General features: G+C 40.1%; 2 protein-coding genes across 6 annotated transcripts in view; one reads left to right on the top strand and one right to left on the bottom strand.

Moving 5' to 3' along the window:
- Positions 1 to 1682: 1682 nt before the first annotated feature.
- On the bottom strand, positions 1683 to 12108 carry tm2d1 (TM2 domain containing 1). Its single transcript, XM_060879713.1, has 7 exons — positions 11957 to 12108; positions 11288 to 11362; positions 11090 to 11198; positions 10896 to 10987; positions 8397 to 8470; positions 3855 to 3969; positions 1683 to 2270 (listed from the first exon to the last, which is right to left on the bottom strand). Exons 1-6 carry the CDS (start codon positions 12087 to 12089, stop codon positions 3859 to 3861), a joined length of 594 nt encoding a protein of 197 aa, XP_060735696.1. The 5' UTR covers positions 12090 to 12108; the 3' UTR covers positions 1683 to 2270; positions 3855 to 3858.
- Positions 12109 to 12156: 48 nt separating this feature from the next.
- The window catches only part of patj (PATJ crumbs cell polarity complex component), a 126483-nt gene continuing 116101 nt past the window's right edge, over positions 12157 to 22538 (top strand). For 4 of the 5 annotated variants that reach the window (XM_060879679.1, XM_060879684.1, XM_060879692.1 and 1 more), the window contains exons 1-8: positions 12157 to 12446; positions 12784 to 12918; positions 14348 to 14418; positions 14508 to 14686; positions 15916 to 16089; positions 16214 to 16353; positions 17396 to 17576; positions 21457 to 21585. In XM_060879679.1, coding sequence (XP_060735662.1) covers positions 14397 to 14418; positions 14508 to 14686; positions 15916 to 16089; positions 16214 to 16353; positions 17396 to 17576; positions 21457 to 21585 — 825 coding nt within the window. In that variant the 5' untranslated portion in view covers positions 12157 to 12446; positions 12784 to 12918; positions 14348 to 14396. Of the gene's footprint in view, positions 12447 to 12783; positions 12919 to 14347; positions 14419 to 14507; positions 14687 to 15915; positions 16090 to 16213; positions 16354 to 17395; positions 17592 to 21456; positions 21586 to 22538 lie in introns of those variants that run through there. The other variant, XM_060879703.1, reaches the window with a different exon arrangement.

Raw genomic sequence — 22538 nt, 5'->3', positions numbered from 1 at the left:
GAATCTCTGCATTCGTGTCTGAAAACAAACAAATGTGATAAGACCAAAATAATAAAATGTTTTTTTCCCTCTTGTCCTCCTTTAATCCTTCTATTCCTGCATTTTTAGGCCAACAGAACAAGCAAAACAGACATTAATGTAGTGTCCTGACAAAGCCAGTTAAATGTCATCAAGCATTTATGCTCATTTTTGTGGCATGTTCCTATTGTAATCACTGGTCTGCTGGTGTGCATGTTCATCAGTACAGATTAACCATGTGACATCAGTGTAGCCAACTCTGTATAGGGGAAAGTGGTTACTGAATTCTCCCCAGACTAATTTGCATATTTATCAAATCATGACGATGTCCACACAAACATGTGGATCAGGGGGACTATGGTTGTCGGTGCCTGGGCACTGAAAAAACCACGTTGATCATCTTGTTGTTGAACGTCAGCTTTTGCAGGTTTCACACGCTTTTGGGGAGTCGAATGAATTTGCTTTATCAGCTTGTATAACCAGTAGCTGTTCTGTGAGCTGGAAAGCTGTAGCTGTATCAAACAAAGGACAGTTGCGGTCCTCTGCTCAAAAATTGGCTAGATTTGTTGCCTACAGAGGCCAACAAAAGTCTCGAGAGAGTGGCCCGTTGAAGCGTATTCTTCAGTGTTGGCTTGGTTCATCATGACATCTTTCATTTCTCATCCACTTCCTTCATCTTGCCGTTGCTCGACTACATACCGACTTGCTGTATCATGTGCGTTTGGAAATGAAGGAAATTCACTCCCATTTGAGGCACCACAGACAGGGGACAAAGCCCAGAGAGATGAAACACTGTCTAGCCTTGGTCTCTTTCTACAACTTGCCACTATCAGAGAGAGAGACAGCAAGTGAGTGAGTGCACCTATAAAGCACAGCTGGATGAGGAATGGGCTTCTCATGCAGAGGGAGGGAGCAAAGCACTGCGTCTTTCTCTCTCATGGGGAAGAGCACTATAAATCTCCTTCCTCTTATCCTGCTGCCGTATTGATAAGCTCTGCTTCGCTGTAGGAAGTGCAACGATGAGGGAGAAAGTGAACCAAGGCTGTGTATAATCAAACATACAGAGCCATCAACGTTGGGGGTAAGCCGGACTGCCACCTCTAGGAGGTGTTTGAGATCAGCTCAAAGTTGATTTAGCAAATAAAGCAGAAGGGATTTTTCTAAGATGACGACAAAAAAATGTAGCATAAGATTGATAAAGATGAAGAGATCACCTCATGGGATATTGTGCAGCACAAGTATCCCATGCCAGCTTTGGCAACTCATCATAGACGCTGGGGAACGTGCTAAATCTATTTCCACATCCCTGAGCTGAGCTGTGCATGCTGTGGCAAGGACACTGCAGTTTGTAAAAGATGCACATACACACACACACGCACACAGTGGGTGCAGTCTGACAGGCCAATGCAGCAATCACTTGAGTGTGATGAAGTGGCTGACTCCATTGGAGGTTGTATTAATGACGGAGAGAGTGAGCTGGTGGACGCAGACCAGCAGACGCACTCTAGTGAAATTGAAGGAGCGCTTGACATTGCATTGACACAGATTTTTCTGAAGATCAGAGAGGGGAAAAACATGGCCACTTTTCACACGGGAAGCCTCAGCATGTGATAACCTCTTGTACCTGCTATTGTACTAAATAAGAATCGCAAAAATGCAAGCGGGACACTTTAAAACTTTATTTACATCATTTACATAAAAAAGACAAAACACAAAAACAGACACAGTCTTAAGGGAATATTTCAGAACAATATAATCTAACCCAATATATTGTCCATAAATAGTATATGCATTGCTCGGCCTACCTTTGAGCTTCCCATGAGGTTTATATGGAATCAAACCAAACTTTACTGAGACATATTGGATTTCTGCTTGCGTAATAACCGAGTTTGTAAAATGACATTTGTCTTATTGTGTGACATGTTTGTGATATCACTGCAGTCGGAGGTGGATATTTCATTAAATAAACTTCAGTGAGGCAGATTTCCATTGCACAACAGTTATAAAGGATAAACTACATTCTGCTGTTCAAAGTCAAACGAATGAAGGACGAATGATGAGGGCGAGAGGAGACGCAGGAATGAAGGTGGGCTTATCCACTTTGGAGAAATTCTGTAGTCTCTATTTACAATCCTACACACACACACACGTTTCTGTCATGCCCGTGTCTTCCCAGGTGAACAGAGGAATCGCTGAGATTTATACGACACAATCCTGGATGTCAGGTTTTCGGGCCTGTCCTCTCCAGCCACCTACATGCGGAGAAAAGGAAAGACTTTGTTATGTTTGGAAGCGGGTCCGGAGTAATACACATCAGGAAGATAAATGTGTTTTTTCCACAAGTTGGAAGACACACACATGGCTAGGGATGACTCCCATGCTAAAAATGTATCTTCTTTTTTTCCTTTTGTGAGAAAAAAACATCTTCACATGGAGCGCTTGACTCACTTTCATCCTCTGGGTAAACACTGAAAAACTAGCTCTGACAGGCTGGAATTGAAATTGAAACCTGATTCTATTGTAAGTTTGAGGGTTCTGTAGGATCTCTTTGTTCTCACTAAGTCAGGTGCAGGCCCGCTGTAGAACATCTCCGCTCTTCTTAAATAAAAATCAGAATTGTGGCTCTGTGGTAGCAACTATGCCTTTAGGAGTACAGATTAGAAAGCTGTAAAGACTACTGGGAATTATATACATTAAAGAGAGAGACATGTATAGAGAATCAATGGCAGACAGACAGAAGCAGAAAGAGAGACAAAGAGAAGGGCAGAGAAAGAGGAGGAGTCACTCCAACCAGCTACAAATGCTATAGAGCTCCTAATGGCTACCAGATGTGACCGCTCCACATCTCTCTGCCATTAGTAATGATGCGGCTAACACTAAACATGGAGCGCGCAATAATGAAAACGTTTCAACAGAGAAAGATAGTTTTGGTTCTGATTGGTTAGATGGTGGTAATTAATCTTCTACGTAGAACAGCAGCTCTGACATCAGCGCTGAATGCAATTCAAACCACAGGCTTATTTAAATAAGTCCTGCTATACTATTACATCCATAATTAAGAACTTAGCCACAGGCTTGTATAGTGGTCACAATACATAATCTTACAGTGTGATACTGGTTATACTGGAATAGGTAGTCTGCTATAATCATAGCTGCTATAATGTATGCTGTTAATAAATTACTGTGGTTTAAGAGGAAAAAAACACTACATGATATGCAATTATAGAAAACAAATACATTTCATGGTGGTAAAATAACTCTGCTTTACATCAGTCCACATAAATTCACACCATCATAGGTTATATCTAATTCATAACAATACTCACACACGCCCATGTTTTATTCTGTGCTTATCACAGGAGTTATGCTTATGCACAGCCAGCAAAAGAAATGGGTGACCAAAACCTACAATGCTTCTGAAGTACAACTGTTCAAACTATAAGTGCCTTATGCATCGCTCTGGAGATTACGGCAATAAGTGAAATGTCACGGCCCTGTCAAGTTTTCCCAAGCTTTGCTTTGCAGAGTCTGCTTTTTAATCACACTTCCCATGAGTAAGGCTCGTTCTGAGGGACAGGGTGCAGGGGAAAAACACAAGTGTGTGTGTCCTTCCTCTGCCAGCTTGCTTTCATACCCCAAGAGGTCATTTTCCTGCCCTGACCTTCACAACTTTCCTCTAGCAGTCTCCATCCTAAAGAACCTTCCCCACAAGTATGCCGCTTTCCCACAAGCCTCCAAACTCCTGGCTCTCTGACACAGTTTCATGTAATGGATTTTATCAGTTAAGCCTTGGACAAATAGAGAACAAATGTTTCTTGGCTTTAGGGCCTCCTCACCTCCTCAGAGAGAGCTCTGTGTTCGCCTGTATGTCTCATTTGTTATGGAGAGCCGTACAAGTCTCGCTCCGTAGTAGTCCACGATGAAATCTGAACCGTCAGATGGACCTACGATCTAAAGAAGGAAAAAAAGAAACTTCATACTTAAAGAAAACCAAATGTACACAATTTTCTATTTGTCTCCAATATAACAGACATGTTTGGTGTCTGATGTTTCAAAGCTATCATTGTCACATGCTCAAAGCACATACATGATCACATCCATGTTATCAGAACACTTTAATTCTGATGTATAAATACATTTTTCTAACAGAGAGATTACAAATTTATGCTCATCTGTTTAACCGATAGCTTTGGACGATAGGCCTAAAAAGAGGAATTTACCAAAAACTTTCTAAAATTTCTAAGAAGGCTGCTGCTGGACTGTAACAGTTTTCTTCATTTTTATAGCATATAGTAAGTTCACATTTGAGATGTAAACTGAACATGGTTTTTCTTGCAAGTAACCAGATTCTAGGGAATAGATTTGTACATGTCAAGGCAAATCTTTGACTACACTTTGTTCAGTTTAAATCTTCAATTAAAGGCTGAGAATCTGATGTTAAGTTCTCTTATTTGGCACTGGCAATGTGTTGAGCCCACAGCTTACTCCTGGGCCTCATCCAGCTCTGAGATCATTGCAGTCGGTTCAGTGTAATGGCTTCCTGCAGGCCTGCTCACTCAGCATCCTGCCCAGCCGCCTCTGCTCTGATTCCGACTGATAATGAGAACACACACTAGATGTGGGTGAAGGTACTCGCTGAATCAAACGCTCACACATACTCTCTCTCACGTGTGCTCACACTCTCTCTCACACACACACACACTCTCACGTGTGCACATGCACTCACACGCGCGCACACATACACTCACGCACACAAACACAAACACTCACACACACAAAGTTCTACCATGTCCAGATAAGACCTTGTCTGACCAAAAGCAGTCATTTCCTCCCAGCCTGACAGAGCACGATGGAGTGCGCTTTGACTTCTCCGCTTGTTTGGGGATTATGAGAGAACACGCATGTGTGCAAACACACACTCTTCTGTCTCATTCAGATTTATCAGAACAAACAGCAAACTTACATATCATTTATCTTCAGGCATTAGACCGAAAAGCCCCTAATGATTCCAGACTCGAGGGACACAATCGATGAATATAAATAATAACAACATGTTCGAGGTGTTTATTCATTAGTTCTGAGAGACACATTCCCTGGCCAACGCTGCTCTTAGCAGAGGTAGTCAGAGTTAAAATATGGTGCTGTAACGCAAAGAGCCGGGCGTAAATGGGCTCTCGGGGGAAGCGATACTCTTTATCAAAAGTGTCATGCTTTAAAAACGGAGCGCCCGGACAAGCTTACAGCTAATTGAGAGTGTAAGTGTGCGGCAGCTCTCTGTGCCAGCCGCACTTCTTAAAAGCATTGCTCTCTCAGGGCCTTCAATAAGACATTAAGAGAACAATAAACGCTTGGAGAGCCCCTGTTAATCAAAGTGCTGGAGCCATTTAAAAAAAAAAAAAACCATGGTATAAAAAAGAACTTGCTCTATTTTTGCTGCTGGTAGAGGAGCATGTCAGTGGAGAGGATGTAAAGGAAGCTGTTCTTTCCTCTGAATGAAGGAGATTCCTCCAACAGGTGCCGTTAAGATATATAATCTTTTTCTCTAATCTAAGCTACCAAATCTGTAGCTCATGTGTGATCAGGGAAAGGGGACTACATCCTGTGAAGAAAAGGTTTATTACATTATTAAGTTATACAGTTTCGAATACACACGGACACTATGCAGCCTAGAAAAAGCAGATACATTAGGGCTGGGCGATATGGCTGAAAACTGTATCACGATATCAGTGTTTCATATTAGTCGATATCGATAATTATTGATGTTTTTTATGACCCATTTAAAATAAGGACCAGGAGAAAAATATATTACATTTAAACATTTTTATTTTAAACTTATCCTTCCTCTTATCGTAATCCCTTCAGTTATTAATTATCTTTCAACATTTAAGGTGCAAAATGAAAGAAAATGTAAGAAATGCTTAATAAAGTGTAACAAAATAGTGCAAAGTGTTAAATATAAACATAGAGAAACCTGAGAATTTAGTGCAAGTTTAGTGCTAGGAAGTTCACTAGCTGTTCACCTTCTGGTGAATAAAGTGTTTTAAAATATGTGCAGTGTTTTGTAAACATAAATAAAACTAATACATCTAAAAAAACAAACCTGATACAGTACAGTAACAGTATAAAAATATAAAACCTACAGAAATATGAAAAAATAACTCTTCAAGTTATTCTTAATCTAAGCATACTTGAAGTTTAACTATTCACTTTTTTATTGCACTCATTTTCTGCTTATCAGCCACCGGTTACTGAAGAGGAATCCAGCATACCAGCACGAGACAACGATATGGCGCAACCAAACATGCTACTGTTACATGATTGGCTGTTAGCGTGACACTCCCTACGCTGCTAGGTTACCAGAGAGTGAGTGCCTTTGTTAATGCAACCAAACTTGCTTCGCAACCTCTGTTTTCTTCTAACGAAGAATAAAAAATATCGAACGTTTTATCGAACACATTTTTTTATTGATATTGATCACGTGTCTATCGCGATACATATAGTGATCCTTTTATCGCCCAGCCCTAAGATACATTTTCATTATCTGCTCCAGTGTTGAAATGTTGAATAAAACGCCATTTTAGAACTTTTAAAGAACTTAAATTGCACTGAGGTGAGAAAGATTCTCAGCAGAAATCTACACCAGAGTGATTCCTATGAGAAAGTACAATTTTCCATGATGCTCAGAACATTTAATTATTTTTTTGAATATAATGGTTATTGATTTTAACTATCTATAGATTCATGTGTTCATGGATGAAGCGCAGTGCTGCTGAATGCTTCATCCTTTTTTATTTTCTGTACCAGCAGCTCTGACAGGGGTTCGGTCCATATTACAATGTAGTACATAGAATCACAGGTTTCTATTAATATTATATTATTAATATAATATTTGCTATTGTTTCTATGTTGCTTGCACAGGAACACGCATTATGGTTAATCCAAAAAAACATCTTTTTACTAGTCTTTTTAGTTGGGAAGACATTATGTTTATATGAAAGGAGTCTCCAGTGTTGATGTTTTATAACTGATGGAGGGAAGCTAAGTTATAACAGGACTAAACACCATCATTTCACTGTGCTATAATACAGATGGACCCAGAGATATGTATAAACACTGGACACCTCATTTAAAAGAGCATATGTACTTTCCAAAGGCAGATTAAAAGACTAGTCTAGACGTGAAAAGGTTTTCGGTGGAGACAATGTAACTTTACACTGTAAGCGGTGCAGTGTGTGTCTGGTGGAATGAGGTGTCATGAGCTCTACTACAGCACATACCTCTATTATGAATGTTTGGTGTATATTACAATCTGAACAAGCGTGTTCTTGCACTACATGCCTGCTTCAGTCCATCTGTAAAACGAATATTGCTGGCCGGCCAACTTGCAGGCAGGAAACGATCCATTAAATCATTTACATGTACGTTTTCACCACCAGCCGGCGTGACAGCATGTTTTTAAATGTTACTGAAATCTCTACAGTATTGCCCGATTCTAATAGTTATTCCCAGAGTCATCACTCATCATGTGCACAAGCTTTTGATGAATATCCATCCAGGAGGCGGGTGAGTGCGGGGGCTGAGCACATGCTTCTCCTACGTATGTATAGCTTCATTCAGGCCTGGAGAGCTTAATGAGGATGAAGAGGGTGAGGTTAGGACTAACGAGATGACAAATGGACTGGCTTTCTTACTCTCCCATCAGACTCAGGGGGCCTTAATGTGAGTTCGGGGGGAGGCTCGGGGGGCCATGTGCCCAACTGGAGCGTGGAAAAGGGGGGGAAAAAACAAACCACACACTCATTAGCCTCTCTCACAGAGCACGAGCCCCCAGAGGAGACAGCACAGAGACACAGGTGCTACCGAGCACAAAAACACAAACTCACACACACACTCACTTTCTCACAAACACAAAAGAAGCACTACTGGGGCTTTGGAACTAGTGTTTAAAGCGGTCTCTCTGTTTGCATATCATACCCTAATCCTTGCTGAAAAGTTAGCACAGAAAACACATAAATGTATTTTTTGGGGGAAATGGCTAGCTAATCGATATGCATTTGGCTGTTTTTATAATGTAGGATTTGAATCTATTTATAGTGTTGTGTGAAAATGGTTTGTCCCTGGGAAATTTAATCTAATACTGATCTGATGGCGATCTTTAATTACAAAAGTTTGTTCGACTAATGATGTGACTAAGACAGAACAATAAACATGACTAGAATAAAAAGAGTACAAATCGCAATCATCTCACAGAATTCTACATAAAAAACAACAAAAACAGACCAGGGCATATAGGAAGTACTAAGACGCATACATTTTGTGTATAAAAATATAGAATGTTTAATTATTACTGCAATCAATCATATTTAAGTCATACATACCTGCATGGATATCAATATGAAATCCACCAGACTTCCAATTCCACAGAAACCCACAGTGCAGAACTTCAGCAGCCCTGGAAAGACACACAGTATCTAATATCAACTGTTACGGGTCTCTTAACCACCCATTGGCCATGTGCTGTATTCACTATCAGGCCCTGTGAGGTCCATGTGAACTGCTGGGCCATACAAAGCAGTGCTCAGAGGTCATCCTCACCCGCAGGTTTTTCCGGGAAGAAATCATCCAAGACTTTGCAGGTGAAATAAGCGAGAGTGAATAAAGCCAGAACTGCAGACAATAAATGGTGAACAGCTTGTGGCCCAGGGTCCCGTTTTGCTGAAAACATTTCCATAACGGTGACCATGTGAAGAGCCAAAACAGCATTTGTCACTGTTTGCGATAATGATGTGTTAACTTGTTTCCATAAATGAAAAAAGTCACTATTTTGCATTCCAGTCACAGCCATTGGGATGCAGAGTGAATACCTAGTTTGGCTTAAGCCATTAGGGGTCTGAGAGAATTGCAATTAATTAATCCTCCCCCATCTAGTAATTTAAACATAATTACTGTTAATCATTAGTAATAGCACTGATAATTGGTCATTGAGGGGCTTAATCGTGTTGATTCCGGCACTGATATCAAAAGAGAGCACGTTCAGCCGTGCCAGGTCGTGTGTTAAGAGCTGAAAGGCGCAGCAGCTCGCAGGTCAGAGTAGTCCAGGTGCAGAGCTCAGCTCTGGCTCTGTGTGGTCCTGCCTCTCACAAAAAGCCAGTGAAGAAAGGAAGTGTTTAGCTACCATCGTGCTTTGTACTTTTGCAGGTGCGTAATTGATTGGAATGCTCTTAATACATGGAGAGGAGAAGAAAAGGAGCCTTATGTTGTCCCACTTCACTGTGGCTATAACGTATTACTCATAAGCTCCTCTACGTGAGATAATGTTAATGTTAAATTTCGCAAAGAAAATTCACCCGGGCTTTATTCACTAGCCTGGATTCGGATCAACAGCAGTAACCTGCTAGCAATTTAATGGAGGTTTGCTGATGAGGTTTTGTTAATAATTACACAGGGGGTATGGGAGGAAGTCAGAGGAGACAAAACTTTGACACTTAACCTTTTCGTTTGTAACAAGAAAAGAAAAAGCATTACTATCCCACATAATATTACACTTTTAGATTGGGTACTTTTCATTTTCTGTGATTGTTGTGGACAGCAATTGCTTACTGCTTAGCCATTACAGCATACACTCACTCTCCTCTCTAATAGGTCGATGGCTTTTTAGAATTTTGCACCATTCTACTGTGTCGTGTGTGAAAATCTCAAGAGATCAGCAGCTTCTAAGATATTCAAACCAACCCATCTGGCTACAATAACCAAGACACGGTTAAAGACACTAAGATGACATGTTTTCTTCGTTCTGATGTTTGATGTGAACATTAACTGAAACTCCATGTATCTGCATGATAGCTGATTAGATAACTGAATAAATGAGCTGGTGTTCCTATTAAAGTGGGCACTGTGTGTATAATTCATAAGCATTGCATTATATTTTAGGGTAGTGAACACCACAGAACTGTTGATTTTTACATCCTGATTTGTCAGGATAGGCTGATCATGCTGGATTTAAAAATACTGTTATAGAACATAAAAAAAAACCACAATTGTTAATACAATTGTTAGGAAAAAGAAGTCTATAGTGTTAAATGCTTTGTAAAAGTCAGGATCTGCATTTTTAGTTGCCTTGTTGTTAGCAAATTGCTGTGGTCATACTGACCAGTCACTCAGTAGATTACTATAACATTTATGCACAGTATATTTGTTCCATACGTGAATTTCCTCATGTCAATTATTTTCCGTCAAATGAACACAGACACTCAGAACTAGACCAGCATCAATAAAGTCACAACATTGAGCTAAACAGCAATTGAGTAAAATGAAATCGAGTAATCAAATAAACAGAGAAAGGGGAGATTCATTCTGTAATGTGATCTCAAAATCAGTTTCTGCATTCAACTGTGAAGGAATGTAATAGTAAAATAACGACCGAATTGTGACATGAAGTGTAACTCAGTGCGAGTTTTGAGTACAGAAAAGTCAATAATTGTAATCTCTACCTGAAATACAACAACGTAGGACAGTTAAATGACTAATATGTTGTTGGACACTGAATTACCTTGATAGCTATCATACTATCCATATTTAAGGATACTATGAACATTACAGCTGGTGGATATCAACAAAACAATGATATATAGTTCTATATTAGAAGGGCTGTTTCTTGTGGTTAAAGATAACTTCAATTTTTTTTTTGAGATGGATTTGTTTAAGAGGCTCATTTGCATATTGAAGCCTGTGGATTTTGCAATAACAGGTAGGTTATTGCAAAATCCAATACTGACTATATAAAGAGATGACAACAGGAACCAATCTATTAATATAGAACTTATTCACTACCCTCGCTAAAAGAGTGGCTCATTACATCTGGATTCTTAGGGACTTACCGAGAGCTGGATATCCCAAATAAAAGCGATCTGCACCCAGCCATCCTAGAAAGAGGGATAAAGCCACTGCCACTTTATAGGAATAGCCAGTCCTAATAGAAGAAAAAACATCATCTTATGTCTATTATCTAGACAATAAAGGCAGGTATTGAGTTTAGTTTAAGGCTATACAAAATGAAGGTGGTTTGACGTACACATTACGACAAGGGACGCTTTTATTAAATCCAACCTCTTCCCCACTGAACTTGAACCTGGTCCCATTTGATAGCAAGCAGCTGATGTTTGGTGCAGGAAGGCATTCCACTAAACAGTGAAAGGAGTAGTTTACAAGTTTACACTATTCCACTTACAATTCCCACCAAAACTAAAGGAGATTAATGTGATTTACTTACCCAGTGCCACAAGATCTTTGCAGTTCTCAGGTTCTTGAGTCGCATCATCTATTTTAGGGCTTTTGCAAAGATACTTGAGACAATGTCAAGAATAAAGTTACAATGATTTTTTCATTTTTTACATTTACATTTTAACACCCAGCAAAATGTCATGTGTTCATCTGGAAGTCAGACTTGTAACCAGTTATATTATCTCTCATGTTTAAGGTTAGATAGATAGATAGCATTATACAGATAGTTGGTGTTATAATTAAACAAAATGAAACCCAGCAAGAAGGTTGAGAGCAAGAAGATCATTATTCAACAAACATGCTCGGTGAACACACACAAATATATATATATATATATACACACACTTTTCTGTGTCTAGACAAATACCAAAAGTGAGTGCGTAATATGTTATTTTTCATGTCTTAATTTTCATGTCTTAAAACATTTGAATTAAATCCATTCTTCTCATTTTGATCGGCTCATCATCCATTATTAATCTGGCTAAAATAATCCCAGACGGCTCCCTTTGCCGTGCCGACCCATTTATAACTGGAGTGTTATTAGGGATGAGGTTGTTGGCTAGCATTAGCTAGCATTCTAACTAGCATTCTGGTTAGCAATCGACCAAACACACAGTAAGTTCTCGTATATTATTCCTTTAAGTACAAAAAGGATATTGTCCCGGTCGGAGGTTGTCACAGCTTTCAACGTCATTTATGGAGCTCCGAACTGAAGTCCAGCAAAACCAGAAGAAAAACACCGCTCGCTGTATAAACCGAGGGCAAAACAAACCATTCTGAGGAGACGCCATATTGAAAAGAACGTAATCACGTGACCGTCACGTGACGTAATTTGATTTTAAAGAGACAAACTAACTACATTTCTCTGAAGATAAATTTCTCCGTGCTTTATTAAGTTGTAGCTATTTTAAACCTTCTATTGTTTATTTGCATATACGTCATCTACGAAATGGAGTTCGGATAAACTTTGACGTAAACGTATCTCTCGTGAAACTTCTTAATTCATTTGTTTTGCTAGGAGCTCGTGAGCAAACTTTACCTCCACTTTCCACTGATGTTGATAAAAGCTAGCTAGCTAGCTGAGGAGGCTAAACGTTTTATACAATAACAGCCATTGTTTTTGGTTAAAAGTGTGAAAGAAACACACGGTTAGTGCATTAACTGCTGGTACACCTTTTATATACAGTTTATACGTGTTTCAGAACGTAGTTAAACGATATTATTTAGAGCTGTAAGAGTTTCAGTAACAGCATCAAAGTGAGAGAAGCACCTGTTAGTCAGTCTGTATCTCTGTTAGTCAGTCTGAACTTTGTTTCATCCATTTATGTAAACAAACTTCATTTGATAATTCTTTGCTTGTGTGTGTGGCTTATTTTGACTGGGTTTTGCTTAATAATGTTGTTAAAGCGATGTTAGTTTGCGTGAGTGAACTTGCTTCCTGGTTTAAGGTGAGATGACGAACCTCCTCTAACTTCCGCCCGACAGGTAGAACCTAAAAACAGCCAAATCTCAGCTGAAACTTCGCTCCCAGGACACAAACCCTTAACAGGACGACTGTCATTATTCACCCGAACTCACAGATCGTTCCGAATTCTAGACTGAACCGGTTAAACATCGACTGTAAGTAGTTCAACTAATTTGTTCGCTTTGGTTTTATAATAAGTGTTGCTAACGGATTAGCTAATCAGGCTAACCGAAGCTGGTGCTGATAAACACACACACACACACACCACTGACACCAAACTTAACCTTTAACATCTGGATTGTAAACGTCAAATAGTTTTAATCTTTTAATAGATATAATTAAACATTGTTTAGTAAGCACTCAATAACAGGTATATTCAGGTATATCTATGTTAAGTTCTATTTTAATTCTCTGAGTGAAAGCTTTGTGTCCATCTGCACTTTTGTCTAAAGTTTTCTAATACCCCGAAAAAAGTTTAGAAAAGTAGTACCAGTGCTTTAGTCAGTCAATAATCGACTGGACTTGTACCTAAGAGCTGGTGATCATTATGTCTGTCCTGTGCTCGTCCCTGCACTCATTCCACTCTCTGCCTCACACCTCCAGGGTCGGGGTTCGATTCCCGCCTCCACCTTGTGTGTGTGGAGTTTGCATGTTCTCCCCGTGCCTCGGGGGTTTCCTCCGGGTACTCCGGTTTCCTCCCCCGGTCCAAAGACATGCATGGTAGGTTGATTGGCATCTCTGAAAAATTGTCCCTAGTGTGTGATTGCGTGAGTGAATGAGAGTGTGTGTGTGCCCTGCGATGGGTTGGCACTCCGTCCAGGGTGTATCCTGCCTTGATGCCCGATGACGCCTGAGATAGGCACAGGCTCCCCGTGACCCGAGGTAGTTCGGATAAGCAGTAGAAGATGAATGAATGAGTTACACATACATACAGGGTACGACATGCAGTGAAATGCTTTTTTTGCATCTGTCCGGTATTCAAGCATAAAGGGAATGCAATTAGGGATAAAAAATAAAACCAAAACCAAAAGGAGATAGATAAATAAAAAGTATAAACTATATAAAAAACTATATAAAATTGGAAAATATGAAAATATGTGTGAAAAAATAATGTATATACAGAAATGCGTGTGGTTTTTAATGATTGTCCTTAAAGTGCCCATGTGCAGTATGGTGTGTGTATAAGGTGTATAAAGTGGCACTGTGCTGTGCAAGTCCAGAGTTAAAGTGTCATAGAGCAGAAAAACAGTGAAGATGGAGTGAGAGGTCCAGTACTAGATCCTGGCTGTTTCCCGGTTTTAAACTATGAATGACCTGCGGGAAGAAGCTTCTCCTCATTCTCTCCGTGTTTGCTTTCAAGGTTCTGGTTCCTCCCCAGTTTTGTCCTCACATTTTATGGTATTTGTTATTGCCACTCTTACCTTATGGCTTGTTCTTTAGAGATCTAAGTGTACATCTCGTGTTTTTTTTTTTTTTTTTTTTTTACAAAGGTGCTTTGCATTTTTAAAATCATTATAAAAACTATTTCAAATCAGTTTTAATTGAATCAATTGAACTGAAATGAAAATCTTGTGTTCTATATAGGTAATTACCCTGACTGAATCCTTAGCTTCAGGCTCTTCATGAAAGAGTGATGTACGAAAATGTGCCGACAGGTATCACAGATTGTTACCCATTCATTGCCAAATATTTTTAATGCCGGTACTGTATTAAGCCTGTGAGGTGTGTGTGTGTGTGCATTAAGTATCATCGGCTGAGCGGCAGCAGGTGCTCCAGGCTGTGGAAAGGCTGCAGTCTAAGCTGGCTCAGCGTGAGGAATGGACTCACAGTGAAAGGCTGGGAACGCTAAAGGAAGCACTACAGAGCCCTCTGCTCAACCGCATCATCACCCTGCAGCACTCTCTCAAACAGCTTAAAGACCAGGTCAGACATCTCTGCCTCTATCACACAGCCCACACAACTGGTAACACACCCATCTACAGCGGCCAGCTTTCGTTAGACTGGCGCATAACCGAACATACTGTTCGTGAAACACCTTCCACCCCTCCTGATGAAATCTCAACGTACTTTTATAAAGCAGAAGAAATGAAATAAAATGAACTTAAAAATTATCAAGAAAATAAAGCGTAATATGGAAACATATTTGCTCTATTTTTATATGGAGGACATTTGTAAAATCATTTTAATGCGTGAAATCATACTGTTTGTGTATGTGACAAAAAACTTTCCCACTAGACAAATGATCACACTCATAAAACTCGCAATAGATAAATGAGATTTAATCTGGTCTCCACTCACTGTTACAAACTTCTCCTAGATTTATTAGTAATGATTGTGTTATGATTAGTTGGTATTTTAATTATTGGTTTTTATTCATTAAGAACGGTTATCATACTGTATCTACTGCAGTTTTTTATCTCTAGTTATATAGGCATGCATCACACTTCTGTACTCCAACACACCGCGAAGCTGAAACCGCTGTGTTGCAATTTGTATTCAGCCTGAGTTTTTATTGACACAAGAACCTTCTCCACAATAAACAATCCACATGCCAAATTAAGATAATGGCAATAACGAAAGCTTCATATTCTAAGTGCTAGGAAGGTCAGACAAGTGCCTATGAATGCGTTGCATGAAACCCTGTCGTATATACAGAGACGGGTGGTGGTGAATTTCTTTTTTGTGGATCTATCAAGCCTTAATATCTACTGTCTTGATTTGAGTAACTGCCGTGTCTGAGATGTATTGATGAAATGGCCAGGAACCTGCTCCGTCAGCCCAGGCTAAATAAGCAGAAGACTGATAAGTTTCCACAATGTGAGTCTAAAGGTCATTAATACATTACCTGTTTGGGAGTAGGGAGAGCTGCAGAGGAATGTATTGATTTTCCCTCCTGCTTTTCTTTTTTTCTGCTCCAGGCCGTGGGCCATGATCGCTTTTCCTGTATTGCTTTACGCTGTACTGTATCAAACACTTCCGCTTGACGTGTAAAGTGAATTTTAAAAAGTCAAGTGGAACGCAACATATTGCATAACCAGCAAAAAAAGAAAATATCTGATTCATAGGCTTGCTGTCAGTTGTATCTTTCTCATATAAAATAGTGAATTAATATCCGCACACCAATGCTGTTTTTTTTTTGGGTGCCTCTGCAGCTGAACTGTTTACCTCCTGATGCATGCAGTGAGTTCAGTTTCTCCAGGAAAGGCCAGTTAATTGTGAGCGCAAGTCGTCCTGGAAGCAGTCTAGGCTCCGTGGTTTCTAATGGCACCTCTGCATCTTCAGCATCCTCGGAGCAGCTCCAGAGATGGCTTCATGCTACAGCAAAGGTGAGAGCTGTTGACACCTTTTGATACAGTATCTATGACCACTTATTTGACTGTATATGCCAGAACGTTTATAAATTCATATGGTGCAGTACAGACCTATTACATCTATGCAAGGTCTTTTTAGGGAAGAAAGCTGGAGCATGTGAACCTGCTGAGGCCCTTGACAGAAGGTCTAGGTTTCAGTGTGGTGGGGCTGAGGCAGGATGGAGTTGGCTCTCATGGAGTTTTCATCAAACAGGTGCAAGCGGGGAGTGTGGCAGACAGGTGAGTTAGTAACATGAAGCAGTTCATTCAGAAAAATACAGTGTAGTGATATGCAGCATGTGCTTTCCTGCCAAAAAAAAAAGCATGTAAGACGTGAAGGATAACGTATGCTTCCTCTGAGACTGGAGAAAGCCAACAAGACACACTGTTTGAAACCGCTGATCATGCTGCATCACACTCCGAGAAAAGTTCTTTCTGTCCTCTTCTGCATACATGAGCTTATAGTCACTCCTATCCAGATTTGGGTTAAACCCATTCAAGTGAAATAATCTGAGTAAATTGTAATGTTTATGCTATCACCCGGGGGGGGGCACGGTGGCTTAGTGGTTAGCACGTTCGCCTCACACCTCCAGGGTTGGGGGTTCGATTCCCGCCTCCGCCTTGTCCGGTTTCCTCCCCCGGTGATGCCTTGATGCCCTATGACGCCTGAGATAGGCACAGGCTCCCCGTGACCCGAGGTAGTTCGGATAAGCGGTAGAAGATGAATGAATGAATGAATGCTATCACCAGGAGAATTTAAATGCTGTCTATGCCACAGCCATTCATGGTTGCGGAATTGGGTGATCTCTGGGTGAGAGGGAGAGCGTTAGCCAATAGTAGAAAATAATGGGTGTATATGAGCTGATGAGATGCACCATGAACGACGTTTCAAATAGTTAGAGTGGCTAACTTTGCTTAGCTTTGTCTCCATGTGCTAGCTTTCACGTTTCCTGCAAATCTGACTGCATTTTCTGTTTAGGAGAGAGCTCGCTAGCAGAAACTGGCTAATGATCAAAAATAGGCTAGAATTCAGAGATCAGAGTTAGTATGGAACATGTGACCGATAGACATGAGCTCATGATGTTACAATATGAATAAACAGGCTGTACAATACCAGAAGTTTATCAGGGGAGATGAGAACATATGTAGGTCTGGGGTTGAATATTCAGAGAATCTGGATTCATTAAAGCCATGTAATAGAAAATACATAATGATTGTTTTGTCAGACCCCAATCTGTTTTATTAGCCAAAATAAAGTATTACACCCTCTTTCAAAACTCAGAGATGGCAGATTGCAGGAGAACGACCAGATTCTGGCCATCAACGGGATTCCCCTGGACCATAATATCACGCAGCAGCAGGCGGTTGCTTATCTACAGCAGCAGAGGGATCGAGTAGAGCTCATAGTGGCCAAAGACTCTTCACTCAAACCACATCTCCTCCCACCTGGATCCATTCAGACAGTAAGGATATTTTAGGTGATTTCACCACAGTGACAGGGCGCTCTGTTAACCAAGATCGGCGTTATCTGCGTCTCTTACGAGTTTTGTACTAATCAGTATTTGCATTTCTAAATGTATTATTTCCCATGATGTACATTTCTTCCCGTTCCTCTGCTCAGATTAAATAGGGTTAAGTTGTTGGGTATCTCGAGTCCTCATTACCGTGTGTTTAATTAGACATTCCCTCTAAACATGACGATCTAACACCTAGAGCGATGAAAAACACACACGTCATTGTCTCCCTCAACCTGAGCTGGAAGAGAAACAAAATGCCTGTTGTGATTGCCCGAACGATTCACTTCCTCCTCTCGAGAGAGAGAAATAAAATCTTTGAGAGGGATAATGAGCCTGGTAAAGATCAACAGCCATGAGATGAAGCTGATTAACTCAAGCCTGTAACAATAAACGCAATAGTTCCCCCTCGTCCACTTTAATTAAATACAGCTCAAGTCAAGGTCTTAGTGTGAATACACATGGAGGGCTTGAGGAGAGCGAACCTTAATGGCAGATACATTAAGTTATTTAGATTTATTTTAGCTTGCTTAGCTGTTTGTTTGTGTGCCTTTTAATGTGCTTCTTTGAGCTCGTTTTGTTTTTATTTCGTTGGATCAATGCCACATTGTGCTTATCAAAACCAAGCCTTCGCCTTGTTGCTGTGATTTTTATTTATTTTTTTTCCTCATCAGGTCATGTTTAACGGAGCACTTGGCACGAGTCTGGGTTTTATTTGATTGGTTGTTGGCTAGCTTAACTACCTGTCATTGAATGTCATGACTGCCTGTAACAGGGTAACTGCCAGCAACGGCACGTTGAATCAGTAGAAAATTTGATTTAGTCAAAACGACCGTGAAAATAAAAGACAAGGAAGTAGATGGAACATAAAACTTATCATAACATCGATGCGTCCTCCTTTTAAATACTTAGCTGCGTTGCTGAGAAGTAGAATCCAAAGGGAAAAAATCCCAGTTTTAGAGGCTACAGTTATTTAAGTACATGGATAAATTTATTCCAACAAGCGTAAATAAAATTATTTTAACAAAGCCACAGCATGTTCTGTTTGTAATGGCTATATTTAAACAATCCCCCAAATCCCCTTTCCTGCCTCAGTGTATTTTATTTTTTTTTTTGTATTTTTTTTATCGTATCCAGCTGAAAAAATATTTTTCAATTCAAGATGTTCCAGGCTTCAGGGGATCGCCGCTTCATGGCTCTGTGCCTTAAAAGGCATAGCACACGGGCTAACTGTGATATGTTTACCCTTTCTTTCTGTGACCTGGTGCCTGAGCCTCTCCATGAACCTGATCTCTGAAGCCTTTAAAAAAATGCTTGAATCCTAATTATAGTGCTGCAAAACATTCTAGTGCAGACATTACTTATGGAACCAGGAAGAATAACAGGGAAGCAATGTATATCTACATATGTTCTATCGGGGTTAAACTTTAGAGATTTATTCCTGTCATGCCTTCTTTTGAACCAATGTTGTGTCAGTCAGCTGTATGGTCTGGTCTTTATCAGCAATCAGGTCTGCGCTGAACACATTAGTTCCTCAGGAGCTCTCGGTTGCACTATTATAAACTGTTGTAGAAAGGACATTATTTACATTTACATTATTATGGGGAAGTCATGGCCTAATGGTTAGAGGGTTTGATTCCTAACCCTAAGGTTGTGGGTTCGAGTCTCGGGCCGGCAATACCACGACTGAGGTGCCTTTGAGCAAGGCACCGAAACCCCCACCCCCCACCCCAAACTGCTCCCCGGGTGCCGCAGCATAAATGGCTGCCCACTGCTCCGGGTGTGTGTTCACTGCTGTGTGTGTGTGCACTTTGGATGGATTAAATGCAGAGAACGAATTCTGAGTATGGTCACTATACTTAGCCGTATGTCATGTCACGTCACTTTCACTTTCACTTTTTTACTATGGCGTGTCACCCAAATGAGGATGAGGTTCCCTTCTGAGTCTGGTATATATATTATTTTAAATTTTAAGTTAATCTTTTTTTTAAATTATGTTTAAACTTTAATTGTATATATTCACTTATTTATTTTCATTCTTATTTTTCTTCTTCTTCTATATATTTTTTTTTATTTTTCTCTCTCTTCTGTTTCCATACTTCTGTAAAACTGCTTTGAGACAATGGGAAATTGTTAAAAGCGCTATACAAATAAATTGAATTGAATTTATGTAAACGTGGGTCATAACGTTATCAAATTAATAACGAGTAAACCGGCCGAATTAAAAAAATGTGCATTGGATTATTCCAAGTTTAGTCGTTTAAATCACCTGCAGTCATTTCTATTTATTCCATGAAATGCTCAAATAATTTGACAGAGATATGTCTCTCTGTGCCTCAAGAGTCAGAATGATAACTGGGTTTTACTAAATGTCTGTGGCTCCTGCTTATTTTCCACTTAGCCTTCGATGAGAAACTTACATAGAAAAGCAGAAACCATTGAAATGATCTCGAGGACAGAGAACGTATGGGATCAGGCACTCGAGTTCTTATCTCGGAAATAGTTCTTGTCTAGTGTAGTGCTAGCGTATGCCTTGTCTCCTGAGAGGGGAGCGATGAAAATGGCAAAGGACAGCAGGAAAATTGCTGAGGAAGTGACCCATCAGATAAGGAGCTGGTAATAAGAGAAACGAAATGCTCTGATTGCAGGTCATTAATAAGTGCCCAAGGAGAGTGTGGTGATTAGAAGCCTGGACGATGTGGGACAGTGGGTTAGAACAGCTATAGAAAGACACTCGTGGGGCTTCTTGACCCTCACTTTGATCGGTGACTTGCGTGTGTGACGTTCGGAGAGTAAAGACTTTGTATGATGTATGCATTCGTGTCATGCTTGCTCTCACCTGATGAAGCTATTTATCCAGTCAGTGCTGATCTATTGAAGCTTTATTTTCTGACTCTACATTTTAAGTGTGTACTTTCAGGGATTAAACTGGATCTTAACTGAGGTCAGTTGACCTTTACTTTTTCTTTTTTCGTTTTTCCCCTCCTCCAAAAGTCACCTCAATGTATGCAAAAGAAGAACATACTGAAATATTCTGTGTAGTTATGTTGGCTTTGTAGAAGCAGAAAACATTCTGTTTTGCTTTATAAGCTCAAGAATAACTCCTCCCAGGGTGGATATGTCGTAGAACCTGGTCTGAAGTTTGTTGCTATTACTTTTCTAAGCGATTCGAGTTCCGATACTTTCGGTACCGGGTCTCAAAGTGGCCTTTTTTCCCCATAGACTCCCATTATAAACTTTAGAGGTTTATAACTTGGCAAGCTTTCGAACTATCTACACCAAACTCGGCCAGCTCCTTTAGGGTGATACTCTGAACAAAGGTTTAAATTGGTGTACCGACTGGCCTTTCGGTTGTCCCGCAGCCCCGCCCCCCATATATGCAAAATCAAAAAACTTTTTATAACATGGACTTGTGACATATCAAAACACTCAGAACAATGAGGGGTAATTCCTCATGGGTATTCTAATGACGTCACGTGAAAATTAAAAAATTGCACAACACGGGCATGTGATGTATCAAAACACTCAGCACAATGAGGGGAATTACGTCACAGGTTTTCGGATGACGTCACGTGCTCGTCTCCACTTGCCTCCAAATGTTTTGGCACCCTAGCGCTCCACTAGATTTCACAAGTTTTATGTCCACTTGCCTCCAAAATTAACACTAATTCTTATGTCCACTCGCCTCCAAAAAGCACCGGTCTTTGTGAAGACTTGCCTCGTCAAAGACAACATCAAATTTGTTGCGACAAACTTTACAAATCTAGTTTTAAGTTACTTCAGCAGTTTTTGGTCAGAAATAGTTTAATTGTGTGTGTGTGTTTTACAGGAACATTGGGGACATGTGGAGGAGATCGAGCTGATGAACGATGGTTCGGGTCTCGGCTTTGGAATTGTGGGTGGAAAAGCTGCTGGGGTGGTCGTACGCACTCTGGTACAAAACAGCATTGCAGATAAGGTTTGTTTTTATGTTCTCCATCCTCATCTGACAACTATGAACCCACATGCACAGCATTTTTTTGCTGAAGTGTAAAGTGTGATGATCTCCTGTAGCCTTATATCATGTCATGATCATCGTCTCATGTGTTCATGGTTTTGTTTTTATTTTCAGTTTATTTCTGACAACATAAGATTTAATATATCTGATATGAGGTGGTCTTGAATAATAATAAAATTAAGATACCATGGCAAAGGCACCACCTTAAAACTGCTCAACCAGCAGAAAAGCCAGATCACTGAACGAGAAAAGACATACATTCGTGTTACTGGAAGCATTTGATTTATTTTTTTAAGCTAAGAAGGTGGGATAAAGGTCCCTTTGTTCAGTAGGAATAATAAAGCTGCTAATTATTAATTAGCAGTTACACCGTACTCCGGTCTCAGTGTTTTCTTACTGGTGCATGATGCAGAGATGAAAAATGTGTCTTCTTGTAAAACGATCTTTTATTTTTTCTTCGTTCAGAACTATACAAAATTTAAGATGGGAGCAGTTGATGTGTGTTTGAACTTTTTAAATTATGCTTCAAAAAGCGATATGGATTAGTAAAAGAAAACTGTACACAAAGAAAGAAACAAACACATTCGCACTCAAACACACACGCACACACTCGCACTCAAACACACACACACACACGCACACACACACTCTCTTTCAGCTTCTATTTGTTCTCCTCTAGTCAGTGTCCAGAGCCAAGGCAACAAAACCCTTCCTGTTCAAAAGGCACAGCTCTTGCATTTCACACATCACTGGATCTTATGCTCCAAAAAAGTTGTCAAAACTGAGGTTTTGTTCTTGCAAAATTGGGGCATCCTTAGCATTTACCATTTCAGCCTTTAATGGCTGCACCAGGCCTCAAAGCTCTCCTGCTGTCCCGCTCACACAGGACTCGGAGATTTACCTCACACATTTGT

This window comes from Tachysurus vachellii, chromosome 1 (assembly GCF_030014155.1).
Source record: "Tachysurus vachellii isolate PV-2020 chromosome 1, HZAU_Pvac_v1, whole genome shotgun sequence".
In the NCBI taxonomy this organism is placed as follows: domain Eukaryota; kingdom Metazoa; phylum Chordata; class Actinopteri; order Siluriformes; family Bagridae; genus Tachysurus; species Tachysurus vachellii.
This window is presented reverse-complemented; position numbering and strand designations above follow the sequence as displayed.

Excerpts from the sequence above, each read along its gene's own strand:
- tm2d1 (XM_060879713.1), bottom strand. The coding sequence starts at position 12,089 with ATGGCGTCTCCTCAGAATGGTTTGTTTTGCCCTCGGTTTATACAGCGA. Across the intron at positions 8,471-10,895 it reads TTTGGGATATCCAGCTCTCG|GGCTGCTGAAGTTCTGCACT; the intron begins GTAAGTCCCTAA and ends GTGTCTTTCCAG. Across the intron at positions 3,970-8,396 it reads TCATATTGATATCCATGCAG|ATCGTAGGTCCATCTGACGG; the intron begins GTATGTATGACT and ends TTCCTTCTTTAG.